Here is a 19,932-nt window from a genome sequence, read left to right as displayed (position 1 = left end):
ATTCCCCATGGTCCTTACGGAGTCCCCAGCATCCACTAGGACGTTAGAGAAAACAATTATAGCACAGCTGAAGCCTGTGCAGGGGTTAAGGGGTCGTAGTCTCTTGCAACGGTATTTTCTCTCTAACGCCTTCCCTCTCTTTATCCTCTCCCTACCACCCTGCCTCTCCCTATCCTTTACCGACCGCACAGCGTTTCTGTACATTCCCTTTCTCCCCCCCCCCTACGCGCCTCTATTTTTTTCTCAACCGGACCCCATTTCTGTATGCCCTCTATACTGCCCTGCATTTCTGAATCTGATATCTACCGGCCTGCGTATGTTCAAAGGCATGCAGGGGTTAACGGGGCGTAGCCCCTAACGACGGTGTGAAGAGCGCCCGTAGGGCGCGATGAATCACCTAGTACAATATGTTATGTCAGTCAGTGCTGAATAAAATACCTGCACGCTGCTGTCTCTCTATTGCTGGGAAAGGCTGTGTTAGCGTCCCATTATTCTCAGGGATAGTTTAACCAGATTAGAAACACTAAGTGGAAGTAAGAACATCTTAAACAAAAAAACAAACAAATACATTTCCCCATTGGGGACAGAATAGGATGGGAAGCAAATGCATCATCCGGATGTAACCTGCAATCACCAAATGATGAATACACACTGCATCTAGAAAGTAAATGAAGCGCTACGTACCACTTACCATCACAGAAGGCGCAGAGTAAGTGCCTCACGTCATTGATGCAATGTATCAAACAGCAAAAGGATTTAATTAATGTCACTTTTATTATTATTCTCTGCAGGATTACAAAATTAATTACACATACGGTTCTAATGCTTTCTCCCTCAGCATCTGGTAAAGATGTGTTATCAGGAATATTCTACAGTCCGAGATGATCAGGACATAATGCAGAGATATCTAACTTGTATTCAAGCTGTATACCATGACATAAGTGAAGCCCAGGCAGACTGGAGACACATGATTCAGTCCAGGAGTCAGTATCTGTAAGCGCCCACATTTCACCAATATGTTGCCATCACTCCGTCCAATCAGCACATGCACCAGGTTTATCCGTCCTCTCTATTCTAATCGTAGTCTACACCGTTCTACCACGGTGCTTCTGACCCATACCTTTGTCCTAATGTATCAGGAGGCTGGTTTATGTTCTGCAATCTGAAAATGCAGAGCAGGAAAGGTCCGTAAGCTCTGTCGCGGAGGAGATGTGCAGCACTAGATGCCCAGGAAGAGCAGGGGTCTCCCAGATGTTTCCTCTGTCATTACCCCTCCACCGTTGTATCACTCTCACGTTACAGAAGGGGCAAACGGGAAGGCTCCCACAGCTTGCGGGCCAGGTCGTGGCATTGCTGTATGACAAACTCCGGCGGGATGATACCCAGGTGCATAGTCAGCAATTCATAGCACTTCACCAGCTCTGTTGGGTGGTTTTTGCTGTAATATCGAAGCAGTTTCCTAGACGTGGAAAACAAAGGAGAAGTCAAAGAATCTCATTATAGTCAATAACATGAATTTCATTTATATTGTGCTTTTCTCTAATAGGACTCAAGGCGCTTTACAGACACCAGGAACATAACGCAGAGGATTAGATCTGCCTGAAATACTGAAACCATGTATATAATACAAAGGTGAGGCAGCCATTTTGGGCTATGAGTGAGGCGAGGTAGCCATTTTGGGCCATGAGTGAGGCGAGGTAGCCATTTTGGGCCATGAGTGAGGTGAGGCAGCCATTTTGGGCCATGAGTGAGGTGAGGTAGCCATTTTGGGCCATGAGTGAGGTGAGGCAGCCATTTTGGGTCATCAGTTCCAAGGATTATTCATCCTACCCACGAAGGAGCCAAGTCAGGAAGCCATTTTAAGCAGATTGCATAGGATTACACTGGGCAGAATAGGCAATGCCTGGGAGAGATGACACAATGGGGGAGAGAAACAGTACTAGGCAAGATGCACAACCCTTGCAAAGTCATCAGAACAGTCATTCTACACAAGAGGATTTCAGGCGAGGCAGCCATCTTGGGCACACTGGCAGGGCCTGCTCCATGCCTACTAGCACCCTGAGCGAGAAAATGTAAAAGTGCCCCCCCCCCCCCCCCATGCGCGCGCCGAAGGCGCGCGCGCGCTCTTGGAAAAGTGGGCGTGGCCTCCTGAAAAAGTGGGCGTGGTCTCGTCCCCCAGCAGTGCCAGCTACACATGACATGCCCTCCAGCAGTGCCAGCTACACGTGCTAGTGTTCACTTTTTAGGGCAGGTTGCTGATCACAGGGAGGGCACATTTTTAAGTTAGGTGGGCAAAATGATGTACATACTGTAATGCTTGTTGTTCCCACTTCCACACGCTAAAGCATGGACAGTGCGCGCCGAAGGCGCGCAGCAAAAATTTAGGGGAGTTACTTCATGGGGAAGGTGCGTAGCCACATTATAGTGGCAATTCACATTACACCACACAGTAGTGCAGCTAATACACATTGCACCAGGTAGAACCTCCTATAAGAGCACGTTAGACACATTGCGCCAGGTAGAGCACTGAGACACACTGCCCAGCCACAGACGCCTAGCGGGAACACTACATGATATGCCCCCCAGCAGTGCCAGCTACACATGACATGCCCCCCAGCAGTGCCAGCTACACGTGACATGCCCCCCAGCAGTGCCAGCTACATAAATGGCCACACAGTTCCAGATGGATAAATGCCCCCACAGCGCAGATATGCCCCCACAGTGCCACATACATTAATGCCCTCACAGTGCAAGATATGCCCCCACAGTGCAAGAAATGTCCCCACAGTGCAAGTAATGTCCCCACGGTGCAAGAAATGTCCCCACGGTGCAAGAAATGCCCCCACGGTGCCAGATACATAAATGCCCCCACGGTGCCAGATACATAAATGCCCCTACGGTGCCAGATACATAAAAGCCCCCACGGTGCCAGATACATAAATGTCCCCACGGTGCCTGATACATAAATGTCCCCACGGTGCCTGATACATAAATGCCCCCACGGTGCATGATACATAAATGCCCCCACGGTGCAGGATACATAAATGCCCCCACGGTGCCTGATACATAAATGCCCCCACGGTGCCTGATACATAAATGCCCCCACGGTGCCTGATACATAAATGCCCCCACGGTGCCTGATACATAAATGCCCCCACAGAGCCAGATAAATGCCCCCACAGAGCCAGATAAATGCCCCCACAGTGCCAAATATGTCCCCACAGTGCCAAATATGTCCCCACAGTGCCTGATATGTCCCCACAGTGCCTGATATGCCCCCACAGTGCCAGAAATGCCCCCACAGTGCCAGAAATGCCCCCACAGTGCCAGAAATGCCCCCACAGAGCCAGATAAATGCCCCCACAGAGCCAGATAAATGCCCCCACAGTGCCAGAAATGCCCCCACAGTGCCAGATATGTCCCCACAGTGCCAGATATGTCCCCACAGTGCCAGATATGTCCCCACAGTGCCAGATATGTCCCCACAGTGCCAGATATGCCCCCACAGTGCCAGATATGTCCCCACAGTGCCTGAAATGCCCCCACAGTGCCAGAAATGCCCCCACAGTGCCAGAAATGCCCCCACAGTGCCAGAAATGCCCCCACAGTGCCAGATATGCCCCCACAGTGCCAGATATGCCCCCACAGTGCCAGATATGCCCCCACAGTGCCAGATATGCCCCCACAGTGCCAGATATGTCCCCACAGTGCCTGAAATGCCCCCACAGTGCCAGAAATGCCCCCACAGTGCCAGAAATGCCCCCACAGAGCCAGATAAATGCCCCCACAGTGCCAGAAATGCCCCCACAGTGCCAGATATGTCCCCACAGTGCCAGATATGTCCCCACAGTGCCAGATATGCCCCCACAGTGCCAGATATGCCCCCACAGTGCCAGATATGTCCCCACAGTGCCTGATATGCCCACAGTGCCAGAAATACCCCCACAGTGCCAGAAATGCCCCCACAGTGCCAGATAAATGCCCCCACAGAGCCAGAAATGCCCCCACAGTGCCAGATATGTCCCCACAGTGCCAGATATGCCCCCACAGTGCCAGATATGCCCCCACAGTGCCAGATATGCCCCCACAGTGCCTGATATGCCCCCACAGGGCCAGATATGTCCCCACAGGGCCAGATATGTCCCCACAGTGCCTGATATGCCCCCACAGTGCCAAATATGCCCCCACAGAGCCAGATATGCAATGCCCCCACAGTGCCAGAAATGCCCCCACAGTGCCAGAAATGCCCCCACAGTGCCAGAAATGCCCCCCACAGAGCCAGAAATGCCCCCACAGTGCCAGAAATGCCCCCACATAACCAAAAATGCCCCCTGTGTGCCAGAAATGCCCCCACAGTGCGGTTCTCCCCCCCCCCAAAAAAAAAAAAAATACCTGCGGCGCTGGGGAGGAGTACTGCTGTCCGCCTGTGTGGGAGCGCTGGCGGGCGGGCGGGAGGCCGGGCGAGTGAGCCTGAGCCTGAGCCTGGGTCCGGGCTGGCGGGCGGGCGGGCGGCCACTTGTGCAGGCGGGCTATGCGCGGCGCCGGCGTCTGACGTTAGATACCGGCGCCGCGCAGCGCGCATACACAGCGCGACCGCCAAATGCTGCAGCAGCACACACACAGGGCCGGCTCCAGCATCGAATATGGCGGCGCCAGCGCGTGGCGCCCATTAAGGGTGGCGCCCTGCGCGGCCGCTCTATTCGAACATGCCTAGAGCCGGCCCTGCACACTGGATAGGTTACAATATGCAAGACAAGCAATACATGAAAATAAAACCTACAACGGTAATATGAAAAGCAATTAACCGGCTGCCCACTGTATAAATAGTTCTATGTTTTGTTCATCTTGCTCTTGAAAGTACCACATGAAGCAGCCTCCAGGAGCAATTACAGTCAAGGACTGTTGATTTGTCATATAGATGCATGCAAGAGGTGGCCTTCAAAGTCTCCTACTACCACATATATGAAATAAACATGAATACACAAAAGGTTATTCCCCAAGTGGTGAAAAAATCCACAACACGCCGAACTTTCATGGCAGAATTTGCAGAAGGTCAAAGCAAATTGTTAAAGGGCTGGGAAACAAAAATGAATTATTTTCATATACACAGCATAGGGAATACAAATTAATGAATAACAAATCACAATAAGAGGTATAGTTAATTTAATTAATAATATCGTAAAATGAAATAAAAATTTCCCAGCTACGAGTTTTAATGTTCTCATAACAAGGCTCCATCATCCTGCATTATTTACCAAAAAATGGGACATGTGAGTATATAGCCCAGGAAGAAGGGGGGTGTCCGTTAATTAACTAAAATTAAGACGTGAAAGGAGGTTTAGCTCTTGGACCCTACACAACCCGGAGCCACAAATGATTTGCTATCAGGAACAGTCTGTGGTCAGTGTGGCAATTGGTTTATCTGCTACCCATACAGTAACCAAGGGCCTAATGCAGATCTGTTCGCAACATCAAATTTGTTAGCCAATGGGCAAAACCATGTGCACTGCAGGTGGGGCAGATATTACATGTGCAGATTAGGGTGGGGTGTGTTCAAACTGAAATCTAAATTGCAGTGTAAAAATAAACAAAATGACCCACCCAAATCTAACTCTCTCTGCACATGTTACATCTGCCCCCCCTGCAGTGTACATGGTTTTGCCCATTAGCTAACAAATTTGCTGCTGCGATCAGGTCTGAATTAGGCCCCAAATCAGTGACTGCAACTAACAAACATACAGAAGAATAAATAAACTTCAGAAACACTTTACATTCAGTGGGAACTCTGTGTTCTGTCTTCTGTAGATAGAACAGCAGTTCCTCATTCTAGAACCTCGGTTAATCAGCATTTCTCAGAATCGCTCTAGCAGCCAGTACGACGTGGGGAATGCTGAGACATTTTCTGTGTAATAATGAAGAAGTGAAGGAAGACTATTTGCATCTTATTAACATTTAACCAGACCATGTGAAGAGACTATAAAATACACAATCCCATGGGAACGCTTCACAAAACACAATATTATAAATATCCCTACACTCACAGTGTTTGGGGGGGGGGGGGGGGGGGGGGGCAAGAAAAACAACTGAACAGGTGCCCAGTCATTTTGTCCGTCTCAGAGAAAAGAAAGAGAAAGTCCAATCACAAACATTTACCTATAATACTCCCCTGCCAGCATTCCTATGGGAGCTGCATCATCCCCTAGAACCGGAGCATCGATGGCTTCGAGTTTATCACCCTGTGATATAAAGATGTACCAGGGAGAAACAAATCAGTATTACACATTGGGTACAAAGCTCATTTTGGTAGATTACTCCTGACGAAAAAAAGGAAAAACATGTTTACATAGCGAGGCATTTTTTAAATTTCGGTTTTGATCTATTTAATATCCATGAAAATTGATTAAAATCGATGTGTGTTTTGGCCCTGGAAGTACAACATTTCTTAATATTTAAAAATGAATATTAAATAAAATCACGTTAGCAAATGTGTTTTTCAGCCCCTGAAACTCAGCATCGATTGAATCGATGAATGGGCTGCTTAATAACAACAAGGTACAGTAGCGGTTACAGAGGCACAATGATCTATGCAGTAGAGGTGCGGACGGGCGCTCACAGAGAGCATACTGCCTCTAGTGGTAGGAGGATACTACAGGCACAGCAGGCAGGGAGTGACTGGCCTACTGCTTGTCCTATTAGCTAACCATTACACGGACTACGCTGTATGCGAGATCCAAACCTCCATGATTTCTATGCGTCTCCCTGCAACATCTCTGCTGCACACGCTATCTGGCATTATGTTACCGGCTACCGGGGAGCCCCTTAGTCCCATAACATGGGATGGGCTGTATAGCACGGAGAGGGCTACGGGAGGCTAGCACACAAGTCCTGCAACACCCGTAATAAACTCCTAAGTCTCAGTGTTGCAGCACAGCTCCTGAAACGCCAGAACATTATGCCAGGAGTCTATATCATCATCATCATCACGGACATATTAATGTTATACTATTCCAGGGTGCACATCATTATTTTATAGCCATCACAATGGTCATCCACAGGTCCAGAGGAATTTGAGGGTCCTAATATCTTGAAACGGTTACATCAGCTTTTGACGTATTAACTGCGCTGAATGACTGCGATTAGGACATATGCCATACATCCGTACAGTGCGTCATCAATGTGTCATAAGATCATCGCCACAGTCCAACACAGCTCTTGTCTAAGCTATTGGAAATTATAGCTGTGCTGAACCACCACGGGATAGCCGGAAATTTGTCCTCATGATGAGAAAAAGGAATTCCTTCCTAACACCATGGGGGCGTATTTACTATCAGGCAGTTGTCAAATGGCAACAGGAATTAATGCGAAGCACAAGTGATTTAGAATGAAATGCTGTGTGCTGCGCATTCACCGCCAGAGGTACAGCATACATTTATATATCAATTGTTTACTACAAGCAAGGTGCCACTCACAGGGTTCTTTAAGATGCAGTCTGGAGCGCCAGGAATTAGGGTGATGATTTGTCTGTTTCCCAGCGGTGACAACTGCTCTGATAGAACAGAGTACAGAGCTTTTCCTGAGGCATCTCTCAGTCCACTCACTTCTCACAACTAGACTATTGTAGCCTTCTCTTATCTGGCCTTCCTGACTCTCGTCTGTCTCATCTCCAGACCATCCTTTATGCTGCTGCCTAGCTCATCTTTCTCCCCAACCATTCTGCCTCCCACCTCTGCTCCTTTCCCCTATAGAGTCCAATTCAAACTCCTCTCCCAACTATATAGCGCTCATTCAGTCCTTTCTCCTCTACATCTCTGGCCTCTTCAGCCTCCACTCTCAGCCAACGACTGCCGCTTCTCCTCCTAATGGATTCCCTTTTACGCCTCTAGGATTTCCCCGGCGCTGCTCCCCACCACTGGAACTCTCTTCCTCTATATATCTCCACCTCTCTGCAAAGCACCAAACAGACCCATTTCTTTATCAAAACCTTCCCCTGTGCCTATCACACTGACTGCCCTCTCTGTCACACGTCTGCTCCCCCCCCTTCCCCTACAGATTGTATGTGCCCACGAGCAGGTCCCCCCTTCCTCATGTACACTTCCTATTCCCACTTTTTGAATTTTCTCCTGCATTATCCCTGACCCTGTCTGCTGCACCAATCAGCTAGGATCCCGGTCTCAACCTGCGCTAACTTTGTTATCTCTGTTCATGAACTGCCTCTTGGACGTGTTCATTTTAGTCTTGTTTGTTTTATAATATTATGCAAGTCATATCCTGCTGTGTTCCTACTATTTCTGTACATGCACTCTGTAATCCATTTGTAAAACCATATAAACAAAGGGTATAAAATAAATAAAGGATAATAACAATAATAATAATAACAACAACAACAATCTAATGAAGAGCCTTTTCCCAAGTGGTTTTCAGCAAAGTAAACACTGCATGATTTGGAGCAGAAGCGGGATTATGTAGAGACAGCTACACTGGTGGCATATTACTGGTAATTACCATCACTTCTGAGTAACATACTGGGCACTAATAATTACACCGACTGGGTGATACTAATATGTCTGGTTACTTACTCGATATTATTACGGATGACATGACTGGGCACTACACATACAGCTAACACCTTACTTGGCATTACTGCCACTGGCAGCTGATAAATGGGCACCATGGCCAATACTGATATTTTATAAGACATTGCAAATGCTGCTCACATATTATGTGGTATTAGAGTTGCCGCTAGCTTGTTACTGGGCTTTTCTATTAATGTTGGCATACTGTAGTACTGGGCATTCCTATACTTGCTGGCATATTAATTTTGGTGTTGGCATACTACTGGACATGTCTCTTATGGTGACTTATTAATGGGCCTTACTGCTGACACATTACCAACCAATACCACTATTGCTTTACATCAGAAGTGGAAAAGTGCGCACCCCAGTTCCTGCCAGAGCACATGACACACAGAATGTGACGGCAGATAAGAACCACTTTGTCCACCTAGTCTACCCATGTACCCGCACACACTTACACAATAGGGTTCACTTTTGTTGGGCGCCAATTAACCTACCAGTATATTTTTAGAATGTGGGAGGAAACCGGAGCACCCGGAAGAAACCCACTCAAGCACAGGGAGAATATACAAACTCCACACAGTTAGGGCCATGGTGGGAATTGAAACCATGCCCTCAGTGCTGTGAGGCAGTACTGCTGACCATTACACCGCCTGTGCTGGCGAGATTGGCAAGATCACTAAAGTGACAGAAAAAGTTTCATTTTTGTGAACTACCAAGATTATTAATGGCCATTTCCACTTTGCACCAGAATGGACCAGTTGCAGTACTGGGCCTCCTCCATCAACATCATTCATTGAAGCCATAAATAGGGTTACACCAAGCAGGGTTTCAGAAGAAAAACTAAGAGCCCTCATACTATTAAAGATCTGGTAATACATTGGTAGGGGCTGTGACCTTGATGTCACGGTTACACTTTTGCACAGTGACGGTAAATTCTTCTCCCTCGGTACAGGTCTAGGCACTCTTCTGGACAGGCATCTACAGTATACCAGGTAGGGAGAAAGGCCTGCAACCAGACATGAGCCACATGGATGTACTGTAGATGCACCAAAACAGGGGGTCTGGTGCTTCATAAATGTGGTTCCCAATCTGCACTATTCATGTTATCTGATGGTTTCAGACACTTCATATATTATAATGTGTGGCGCATCTGGTAGTCAGGGGCATGTAAGTTACCCTACACTGTGCTAGACACAAGTGAGACTCCACATAATAGTAAACACTCACAGCCTCATTCTCAAACCACAGGAAGTAACAGCAGTAGTAGTCGCCATCCCGGAATGTTAGGGTCGTGTAGCCCTTCTGAAGGTATCGTCGGGACAAGCCAATAAGGAACCACACCTATGAGGAGATATAATTCATTGTATAAGCAATGGCAATCTGCAGAACAAATACAATTCTGAATAGAACAATGTGCCTGCAGGCTATGTGCAGAGGAGGTAGGGGAGGAATATAATGTAATAAGGTGCGAGTTTATAAACGCGGTAAGTTTCCAGCAATTTTGCTGATGGATTCATGCGGTGATATTTTTAAAAATAAAACCAAATTGTTTTTGCCTGTAAAAAAAATAAAAATCTGCTTTAAATCTTGTGGCACAGTCACTGACAAGTCTGCACTTTTATAAACTTCTACCCTATTACATCCACCACCCTCTGTGTGTAGGTGGCAGGCACGGCACACTCAAAAGTGACAATTCCTGCGTTGTATAATATGTGCACAGCAAAATGACCATCTCAGTTAAAAACAGGGAGAAATTAATTTCATGCTTAATTATTTATAATATAGTATAAAAATTTACTTTCTACGCAGGAAAGGGGCACTGAGAACAGACGGTGTCTATTCTCTACCATGATTCTCAGATCAAGTAAGACCAAGCAAGAAATTTCTTCCTGCCACTAAATGCCTCTCATAGTGCAATGTGTGGGTTTACCTGTAGGTGTCACAAGTGCAAGAGAATAATAACTGAAGATCCTCCTCTATATATAACCTTCTCCAGCCATCAAGACTCCCATTTAGGAGAGCTGTAGAAGCAGAGAGAAAGACAAGAAATAGACAAAGGAAGGAAGAAAGAGGTGCGGACATTGAAAGAAAGCAACGTAACACACAGTTTTAAACTTAAAGTATCCCTACTCACATGGTATCCGGACTCTAGGTCGACACTGTCTAGGTCGACACCTATTGGTCAACATTGAGTAGGTCAACACAGGAAACAGGTCGACACGACCATTAGGTCGACAGGAGTTTTTTCCATTTTTTTTCCATTTTTTTAACTTTACAATCCACGTGGACTACAGTTGGGAACGGTAGCCTGTGCCAAGCGCAGCGGAGCGCGGCACCTTGCCAGAAGCATGGCGAGCGAAGCAAGCCATGCGGGGGCACACGTGCACTGATTGAGGTTCCCCGTCACTTTAAAAATAAAACACCCAAAAAAAAACCTCATGTCGACTTTTCCCCCATGTCGACCTAATGGCAGTGTCGACATATTTTCTGTATTGACCTAGTCACAGTCGACCAATAGAGGTCGACCTAATGTGTGTCGACTTAGACACTGTCGACGCTGAGTCCCATACCCATTTACACCACTCTTGAGTGAGTTCTCAGGCTCATAACAATGTGGAATTTGGATAACAAGTACTCCAGAGGATGCCCTAGCCATTTATTGAAAATATTAGTTACACATTTTGTCATCATCCAGCGATGTGGTGATTCAGATCACTTGAAGAATGCAACAATTGTCTAATGTGTCCTCCACTGTGGTCAACAACAGTTTCCATTTAAAGATCAGCATTTTCTATAGCAGAACATACAGTAACACCTCAGGTTGAATAGCCAGCACGTTGTCTAATGCAGTCTTCAGATCTGACAAGGTATGACATCCTTCCCGATGCACCTGGTTCTTAAAAACAAAAAAAAACAAAAATTTTTTTTTTGCATGTTGTGTGATCCGGTGATTGGGCTGGCAATTGTTGCACTACCCAAGTGATATTTATCACCACATCGCCACCTGGTGACAAGATTTAGAATGCATATTTATATATTTTTTTAAAAATGGCTAGTGCTTTGTCTGAAGGACCGGGTGTCAAAATTTAACATCGCTCTGAGCCTTAAAATCGCTCCAGAGTACTATAAGTAGGGATCCTTTAAAAAACCCTGTCCAAGTCTCTGAAAAATTAAAAGTGGGACTACAACTTTAGATATAGGCCCAACCAAGATATTGTGACCTTAAGATTTCAGAAAGAGATAAATGAATTTTGAAATATGAAAATATAGAGAGAGAGAGTAATTCAAGCAGATGTGTTAACCCTGGCTGACCAAGGCATCCTGAAGACTGATTATACTGGAGTGGATTAGTAGACCTCTAGCAGCAGTGGAAACCGTCACTCCTATTTCCAATCAGCCATGAAGAATCAATCAAAAACTGCCCTCTCACTGATGAAGGACCGTTCCTGATTGGCTGTTTGCCTATTAAGAAGGCGGGCTTATCACCCATTTGTCGTCAGAAGTTTTTTTTGACAGGTGCTAGAATGAACACTAATGGTAGATCTCACCTTTTGTACTTTTAATATGAATTAAAAAAAGAACAGGATGTCTGATGTGACTATCTAAATAACAGTGACAAATTCCCAGCACTTCTGCCTTTAGTAAATGTGAAGTTGAAAAAAAAAAAATGGGCAGAAAAAAAAAAAAAGTTAGTTTCACTTGACCACACTGTAGTAAAAACCCCTGTGATCCTGTACAGTTGGATTCTGTGCAGCACTGAGAAGCAGACCAGTGGGAAGGCAGGGCCACTAGGCACTGTACAGTTAGCACAATTCCAAAAGTTAGTTCTTGTCACAATAACAATTGTGCACCATCATAAAATAACGGACATTGGTGGTCATTCCGAGTTGTTCGCTCGCTAGTTGCTTTTAGCAGCCGTGCAAACGCTAAGCCGCAGCCCTCTGGGAGTGTATCTTAGCAGAAGTGCGAACGAAAGGATCGCAGCGCTGCTAATAAAAAAAGATTGTGCAGTTTCTGAGCAGCTCGAGACCTACTCCTACCTTGCGATCACTTCAGTCTGTTTAGTTCCTGTTTTGACGTCATGAACACGCCCTGCGTTCGGTCAGCCACGCCTGCGTTTCCCCAGGCACAGCCGCGTTTGTATCTGACACACCTGCGTTTTTACACACACTCTCCGAAAACGGTGAGTTACCACCCAGAAACACCCACTTCCTGTCGATCACTCTGCGGCCAGCAGTGCGACTGAAAAGCGTCGCTAGACCTTGTGTGAAACTGCTTCGGCTTTTGTGAAAGTACGTCGCGCATGCGCACTGCGCCCCATACGCATGCGCAGAAGTGCCGCTTTTTAGCCTGAACGCTGTGCTGCGAATAACGGCAGCTAGCGATCAACGCGGAATGACCCCCATTGTGCTAAAAGCAGGTCTGTGCTGACAGATGGGGGAATATCTATGTAACGGCGGAACATGGATGTGGCTAAACAGAAAACACGCATAACAGAACAAGACAGGGCTATGAGAAGTCTATATCTCGTTAGGGGGCTCGGCAGTAAATATTTCATGTATAACCCTCTGCCCTTAGTATCTGCAACAACAGGAGGAAGCGAACGTATCGCACTTCAAACCCACAGTTACATGTAGCGGATATAAATCTGCAGCCATATCCCTGTAGGAATGAGCAGCATAAATCTACGGTCAGATAACACCTTGTACAATAACGTTATCTGCTTTTACACGGTCCCGGAATCCGGCATTGGAGGCAGTGTAAGATAGGAGAACATATGCTTTTCCCTCTGATAAGATTACAGTACATCAGAACCCAAAAATTACGTGGCACAACCATTGCTGTACAATAGCGTTCTGATACTCTATAGCGGAAATGCTGCAACCATGCAGGTTATGCATGTAGCATTCTTAGGCAGACAGTCTGTGGTGCACTAAAATTCCATCAGTCACATGTACAGAAATTAGATTCATGGTGTGAGTTGCTTCTCAGCAAATATTAACTTTTAACGAGCCCTGAGTATAAGAGCAGTTGGCACGAGCTGCATTCCGTGTGCAGAGGTTGAGGAATTTCATTACGTAAGTTGGTCTATATTAAAAAATATAGGGACATTTCCATAAGGAAAACGCAGATGCTGGTGCTCGGTGTCTAATAACAAGCTCCATATATTGTGTTGTATGGAGCAATACAACGTTATTTTTTTATGTTCGTTATACTATTTATATTGACTTTTAGTGATTATTTACCCTTTTCAGCCCTCGTATAGTGTTCACTGTCATCCTATTACACAAGCTGTATATTGCACGTCCATATTTATATTCTGTCTGTAGACATCATGACGACATGCAGCGCAATGATTTCTCTATTCTATACCATCTCACTTCTGTTTACCGCGGCGGAATGAGTTGGCTGTCACAGTCCCCTGAGACGGACCCCCATGGCTGAGAGATCAGAGGAGGAACACAGATTATTGTCCTGCTGATATAAACAGGTAAACCCACATATAGCACCGTTAGAACGTCCCGATAAAGGTGGTCATTCCGAGTTGATCGTACGTAGCAACTTTTTGCTGCTCGTGCGATCAACTTGACACCACCTATGGGGGAGTTTATTTTAGCATAGCAGGGCTGCGATCGCTTGTGCAGCCCTGCTATGCTAATAAAGTTTCCTGCAAAACAAGACCAGGGTCAGACCTACTTACCCTGTGCAACGAATCCAGCGACAAAGGTCCTAGGATTGACGTCAGACATCCGCCCTCCAAACGCCTGGACACGCCTGCGTTCGGATCTCCACGCCCGGAAAACGGTGAGTAGACGGCCCAGAACGCCTCCCCGCTGTCAATCTTCTTGCGATCGCGCTAGCAATCACCTTTTACTTTCTTCTGAACGTCGCCAGGCAGCGACGCGCGTGTGCAATGCAGCCTCCACACATGCGCTGTTTCGACCCGTTTGCACCGCAGCGAAGAACCGCTGCGTGCGAACGGGTCGGAATGACCCCCAAAGAACAGAAAAAAGGCCGGTAGCAGAAACACAATGAGGAATCTCATAAACAGATGGTCCCTCTAGAGCTAGTGTCTCCTGGTACATGACTAAAGTACCACAGTACAAATGTATCCGGTGAATGCAGGCTGATAGTATATTAGATTATATATGTGGTATAAAAGATCCTGCAGAAGGTTTCCCACTAGTGTAAAATAGTGGAGGGGACCGGAAAAAATTCTAGTTTCAGTCACAGATGTCGGTTGTCTGACGTCGTCTATAATCGTTTCTCTATAAAGTAGTTGTCTCAGTCATCGGAACCCTTTTTCTCTGCTGCAATATCCCCAACCTAGCCACCTCCTGACAAAACACCTTAACGCGTCAGGCTCCGGTATAAAAGCCAGTAGAATTATGGGTAGAAAGTAAAGTTTTTAATGGATGTTAAAAAAAAATGAATAAAAATAATAAAAAACTAGAGGGAACTGAAAACTTAAAAAGCATTAAAAAAATTAATCATGCACGCCATACAGTGATCTTGCTACAAAGGGGTAAATTTAATGAGGTGGGAGGTTTTTTTAAGATGGGGAAAAAAAAAAAAAACCACAACAGAGGAATCTGTGCGTTTGTCTTTCCTCTCATCCCCAATACATTATCAATTCCTCTGACCTCAGGACATTTTCATGCTCTTAGACTATTGAAAACTCGTCCGTTACTCTGTCAGGCTGTTCTCTTTAAAGATCTGCGGACTCATCTGTTCCTGACGCCCACTAAGCACATTACACACGGTAAACGCTCCCACAGAAAATACCTTGTTCTTTATGAAGTTTGCCAATAGGCTGTTTCCCAGCTCAGTAGTGGATTTATCCATGATGTTTATGGACGGGGCGATCATTTGTCCTGCAGTCCGGTCCACATAGATGAAGTGCACCAGGCCGGGGAATTCTTCTAAATAAGTGACCGCGCAGGTTAAGGAGAATACTTGCAGTTTTTATATAATACAGATTCCCATTCACACACATGAGCAGCTCGCAACCTTTGTGATCTTTACCTGGTTATCTAGCACCTCGGATACACTGCTTTACTGAACGGTTGTGGATGTCTGCATGGGGATTATGTAACACTTTAGTGCATTACCCCTTGCATGGAGATTAAACATTACTTGGGCTACTGTACAGTATTTATGTACAAGGGAGGATTAGTAAATTAAAAAGAAAAAAAAAAGTGAGGTTTTGTAAAGAACCTTAGAGAAAAAGTGTACACTGCCAGTAGATAAGAAAGAAAAGCACTTACTTGAATAAAAATATTTAAAGATGATCTACGTACTAAGGGTTCACCACACCAGCTCGACTGAGCAGAGATATCCTTATCTTCTGTTTAATGTCATTATAAGTTTGCGTCAATGTGTAGTGTAGTGTAATGTGTCTATGCCTTCTAAATAAAAGATTTATTTAGATTATGAATAATATTTAATGGCAAGCTCAATAGGCAATCATTGTATGGAAGCGATCTATACATGCAACCGTTCTGGTGTTAAGTTTTGTAGTTTTTATACCAAAATGGTTCCAAATTGCTGCCTGTATTTGGTCCAGAACCAGCGTCAGCCCTGATCAGGAACTATCAGATACCAATCAGAACTGGCGGATACAGCGGTCAGGTGACAATCGCACATATCATCTTGTCACACAAACTCACAGGATACAGATATTCAGCCTAGGCTCAAATGGCCACAGGCTTGTGCGACCAAAGTGGGCCGTGTACAGTTGTGTCCTCACTGGTTATCCGCATGCCATGTGGCACCACTGAGATGTACTCAGTTGAGCAGAGTACAGTATTTATCTACCAATTTTGCATCTTCGTCATATTGCATACAGTGTAATGGAGATACTGGACTGTGGGGCAGATGTATTAAGCCTGGAGAAGCGATAAAGCAGTGATAAGTGCAAGATGATAATGCACCAGCCAATCAGCTCCTAACTATAAATTTACATATTGGGGCTGATTGGCTGGTGCGATATCACCGTGCACTTATCACTTCTCCAGGCTTAATACATCTGCCCCCTGTGACTTTAACCGCACAAGAATGCTTTAATATGTGCACAGATGCAGATAAAACTCGACGGAACTTGGCGTGAGGAAAAGCCTCGCCCGTAGCACTTCATGTACAGATTCAGACTCCTTCGTACAGACAGATGTACAAATGTCACACATCAAATTGATCAGTGCATTCTAGCAATGTCGTTCTAAGGCGGCTGAGTCGCCTGGTACCTGCAGGGGCTATTTGGCGCGACTGAAGCAGCAGTAAGAGAGGGCACATCTGTAGCTTGCTATGCCCCTGTGGCAGTAATGCTTTAGTGCCTTAACCCCTTTGCCTGGCATAGTCGCATGTGATGGAACCAAAGCCAGAAGTACGTTACCTGTTTTGGTCGCATCACACGTGCGTCCCCCTGCTTGTAAATTAGGATATCCCTTCTGACATCAGTGCCGGAATCACACCCCAGAATGCACAGTGTGGGGTGGGGAAAATCACACACGCTCTGCATGTGAGGGAGCGGGAGTAGTATATGCCCATCGGTGTGTATGGTGTGTGTGGGGGGGTTGTTACCTCCGGGGGGAGGGGGGGGGGGGGGGGAAGGATCTATAACCAGTGGGGGTGGGGGACTGTAAAGTTAAATTATGCCAGAGGCGGTTAGGAGGGGGTTAAAATAACGAATACACTACCACACGGGAGGAGGAGGGGGGTACAAAAAAGGGGCTTTTAACAGGGAGGGCCTAGGACAAGGGGGGATCTTAGTGGTTTTGTGGGGGAAAAAATAGTCTGTGAAGTGGTTAAAAGCCGTCAGTGATTTCCTATAAAAAGAAAGATTTCACATGTAATTTATGTTTTTGTTTAGATTAGTCTATGTAATTGTTTTTGCATCACTTTACATTGCATCTCATCTCACCTAGTGGGAGTCACCTATCCTTCTGGAGACCTCAGAATTAGCCCAATACATGGCATTATTATACAGTATATGGAACCATGGACGTGTGCAAGTGTGATAGTAATGATGCTAAGACTCTAGAAAGAGCGCAACGGCTAAAGTGTGAACCTCTCAGGCTACAATGCTTTGTGGATAACTTGCTGTATGTAACCGCTACCATTAGAAACCCCGTCTTTGTTCCTTCTTCAAAGAGGAACCTGCAGGTGGGTTCCATGCCGACACAGGTCAGTGCGGATAAAAGCAGCCACCCCTGGTGTTAGATGTGGGAAGTTCAGGGAGCAGCTCTGAATTTGGAACAACCTGAACACTTTCATAAACGTAATAAATCCCCCTGCAAGGAAATGTAAGGCTGCAAAAAGGATATGTCACCATAGTGATGTTTCTTTTACTCTTCACCAGCAGAAACTCCTTCCAGTCCACCAACTTCTCCCTGGAAATGGAAACAAATAAATTCTCTTATCTCCCGCACGCCCTCCCCCCCCCCGACTTTTGTTAAATCTCATAACCATCCATCCAAACATCTTATCAGCCAGGAGGAAGCTTTACATCTTATCTGCGGCTGCACAGGCCCCTTCAGTTATATGAGGGCTGCTCAGTCTTCCTCTATGATACATTACTCCCAGCGTCCACATTCCTCCCCTACTTCCAGCTCTCCGTCATGTAGATGGAGAGTTGCAGATAAATGGTGATTGAGCACTAGATACATTGTGTATTACAGCAACATTCTGTCCAGGCAGTCCAGATCTCACAGGCCTTTCCCATCCTGCTTAAAAGGGGTTCTCTGCTTTACATTTAATTTTAGTAATGCCCCCTCAGCCATATCTAAACAGCGGCCACCATTCACTTACAGCCACTGCAGTGGTTCTCCTGCCCCGGAGAGACCTTCTCAGCTCCAAAGAGAATAGGCAAAGGTCCCAGCAGTGTATCAGTGCTGGGATGGTGGGGGCCCATGGGAAGGGAGGGGTGGTTAATAAAATGTAAAGTGTAGACACTCAGAGTACCTCAGAGCCTATATTAGACGGAGATGTTCATTTGAACCAGCATTAATGGGAATGTGGTCTAACAGTCCACAGGATACTAAATCAGAGGTTCTCAAAGGCGGTCCTCAAGGCACCCCACCAGTACAGGTTTTAAGTTGATCAATGCTTGGCCACAGGTGACTTAACTTGCACCTAATCTGTGCTGAGCCATGGATATACCTAAAACCTGGACCGTTGGGGTGCCTTGAGGACCACATTTGAAAACCTCTCTACTAGATCGATCTCAGAGGCAAGAAGCACTTGCATTCCCCCCTTTAGCACTGCTCCTCACAGTGACCTTTGATCTAGCACTGCTCCTCACAGTGACCTTTGATTTAGCACTGCTCCTCACAGTGACCTTTGATTTAGCACTGCTCCTCACAGTGACCTTTGATTTAGCACTGCTCCTCACAGTGACCTTTGATTTAGCACTGCTCCTCACAGTGACCTTTGATTTAGCACTGCTCCTCAGTGACCTTTGATTTAGCACTGCTCCTCACAGTGACCTTTGATTTAGCACTGCTCCTCACAGTGACCTTTGATTTAGCACTGCTCCTCACAGTGACCTTTGATTTAGCACTGCTCCTCACAGTGACCTTTGATTTAGCACTGCTCCTCACAGTGACCTTTGATTTAGCACTGCTCCTCACAGTGACCTTTGATTTAGCACTGCTCCTCACAGTGACCTTTGATTTAGCACTGCTCCTCACAGTGACCTTTGATTTAGCACTGCTCCTCACAGTGACCTTTGATTTAGCACTGCTCCTCACAGTGACCTTTGATTTAGCACTGCTCCTCACAGTGACCTTTAGAAGACGGACTTGATTATGTGTTTGAATGTAGAACAATCACAGAGAATCAGGAATTATTTACTCTGCCGTGTCCTAATTTAGGGTACTTTATGGGTTACTGGATGACTGGAAAACATTGAAAACAGACGCATCTGCATGTAATATTGGTTCACTGTGTATAACAAAAAGGTTAAAGGTCAAGATCAGGGACACTAGAATCGTCCGCAGGTACAGGCAGTATAGACAAATGCCTAGGGGCATCTGAAAAGCCTAGGCGTATCTGGACATGTAAATTCTAATGAGCTATTTTGGTCTGTAGCTTCATTGCACTGGTGGTGGACAATGCGATAAAGTTTTAGCATGCGCAACGTCATGACGTCACACAGCACCGCTGATGCAGGCAGAATTGAGGAGCCGCAGCATCAGCAGCCCGATGTGATCGGTGGGCAGCCAAAATACATCACAGGCGGTAAGTGTTGTGGCTAGTGGTCTGGGGTTGGGGTCTGTACAGATTCTTTCATGTTGTTTGAGATATTATATATACTCGTATTATTAACAATGTTTTGGGGTATCAGTATGATTTCCCG

General features: G+C 46.0%; 1 protein-coding gene across 4 annotated transcripts in view; it reads right to left on the bottom strand.

Moving 5' to 3' along the window:
* Window positions 1-755: 755 nt before the first annotated feature.
* The window catches only part of HPS1 (HPS1 biogenesis of lysosomal organelles complex 3 subunit 1), a 95,575-nt gene continuing 76,398 nt past the window's right edge, over window positions 756-19,932 (bottom strand). For 3 of the 4 annotated variants that reach the window (XM_063962278.1, XM_063962276.1, XM_063962277.1), the window contains exons 15-19: window positions 17,902-17,965; window positions 15,363-15,509; window positions 9,804-9,917; window positions 6,154-6,236; window positions 756-1,459 (exon numbers count right to left, since the gene is read on the bottom strand). In XM_063962278.1, coding sequence (XP_063818348.1) covers window positions 1,297-1,459; window positions 6,154-6,236; window positions 9,804-9,917; window positions 15,363-15,509; window positions 17,902-17,965 — 571 coding nt within the window. In that variant the 3' untranslated portion in view covers window positions 756-1,296. Of the gene's footprint in view, window positions 1,460-6,153; window positions 6,237-9,803; window positions 9,918-10,501; window positions 10,598-15,362; window positions 15,510-17,901; window positions 17,966-19,932 lie in introns of those variants that run through there. The other variant, XM_063962279.1, reaches the window with a different exon arrangement.

This window comes from Pseudophryne corroboree, chromosome 3 (genome assembly GCF_028390025.1).
Source record: "Pseudophryne corroboree isolate aPseCor3 chromosome 3, aPseCor3.hap2, whole genome shotgun sequence".
Taxonomy (NCBI): Eukaryota; Metazoa; Chordata; class Amphibia; order Anura; family Myobatrachidae; genus Pseudophryne; species Pseudophryne corroboree.
Note: the sequence above shows the minus strand (reverse complement) of the source record. Positions and strands in the feature narration are given on the sequence as shown.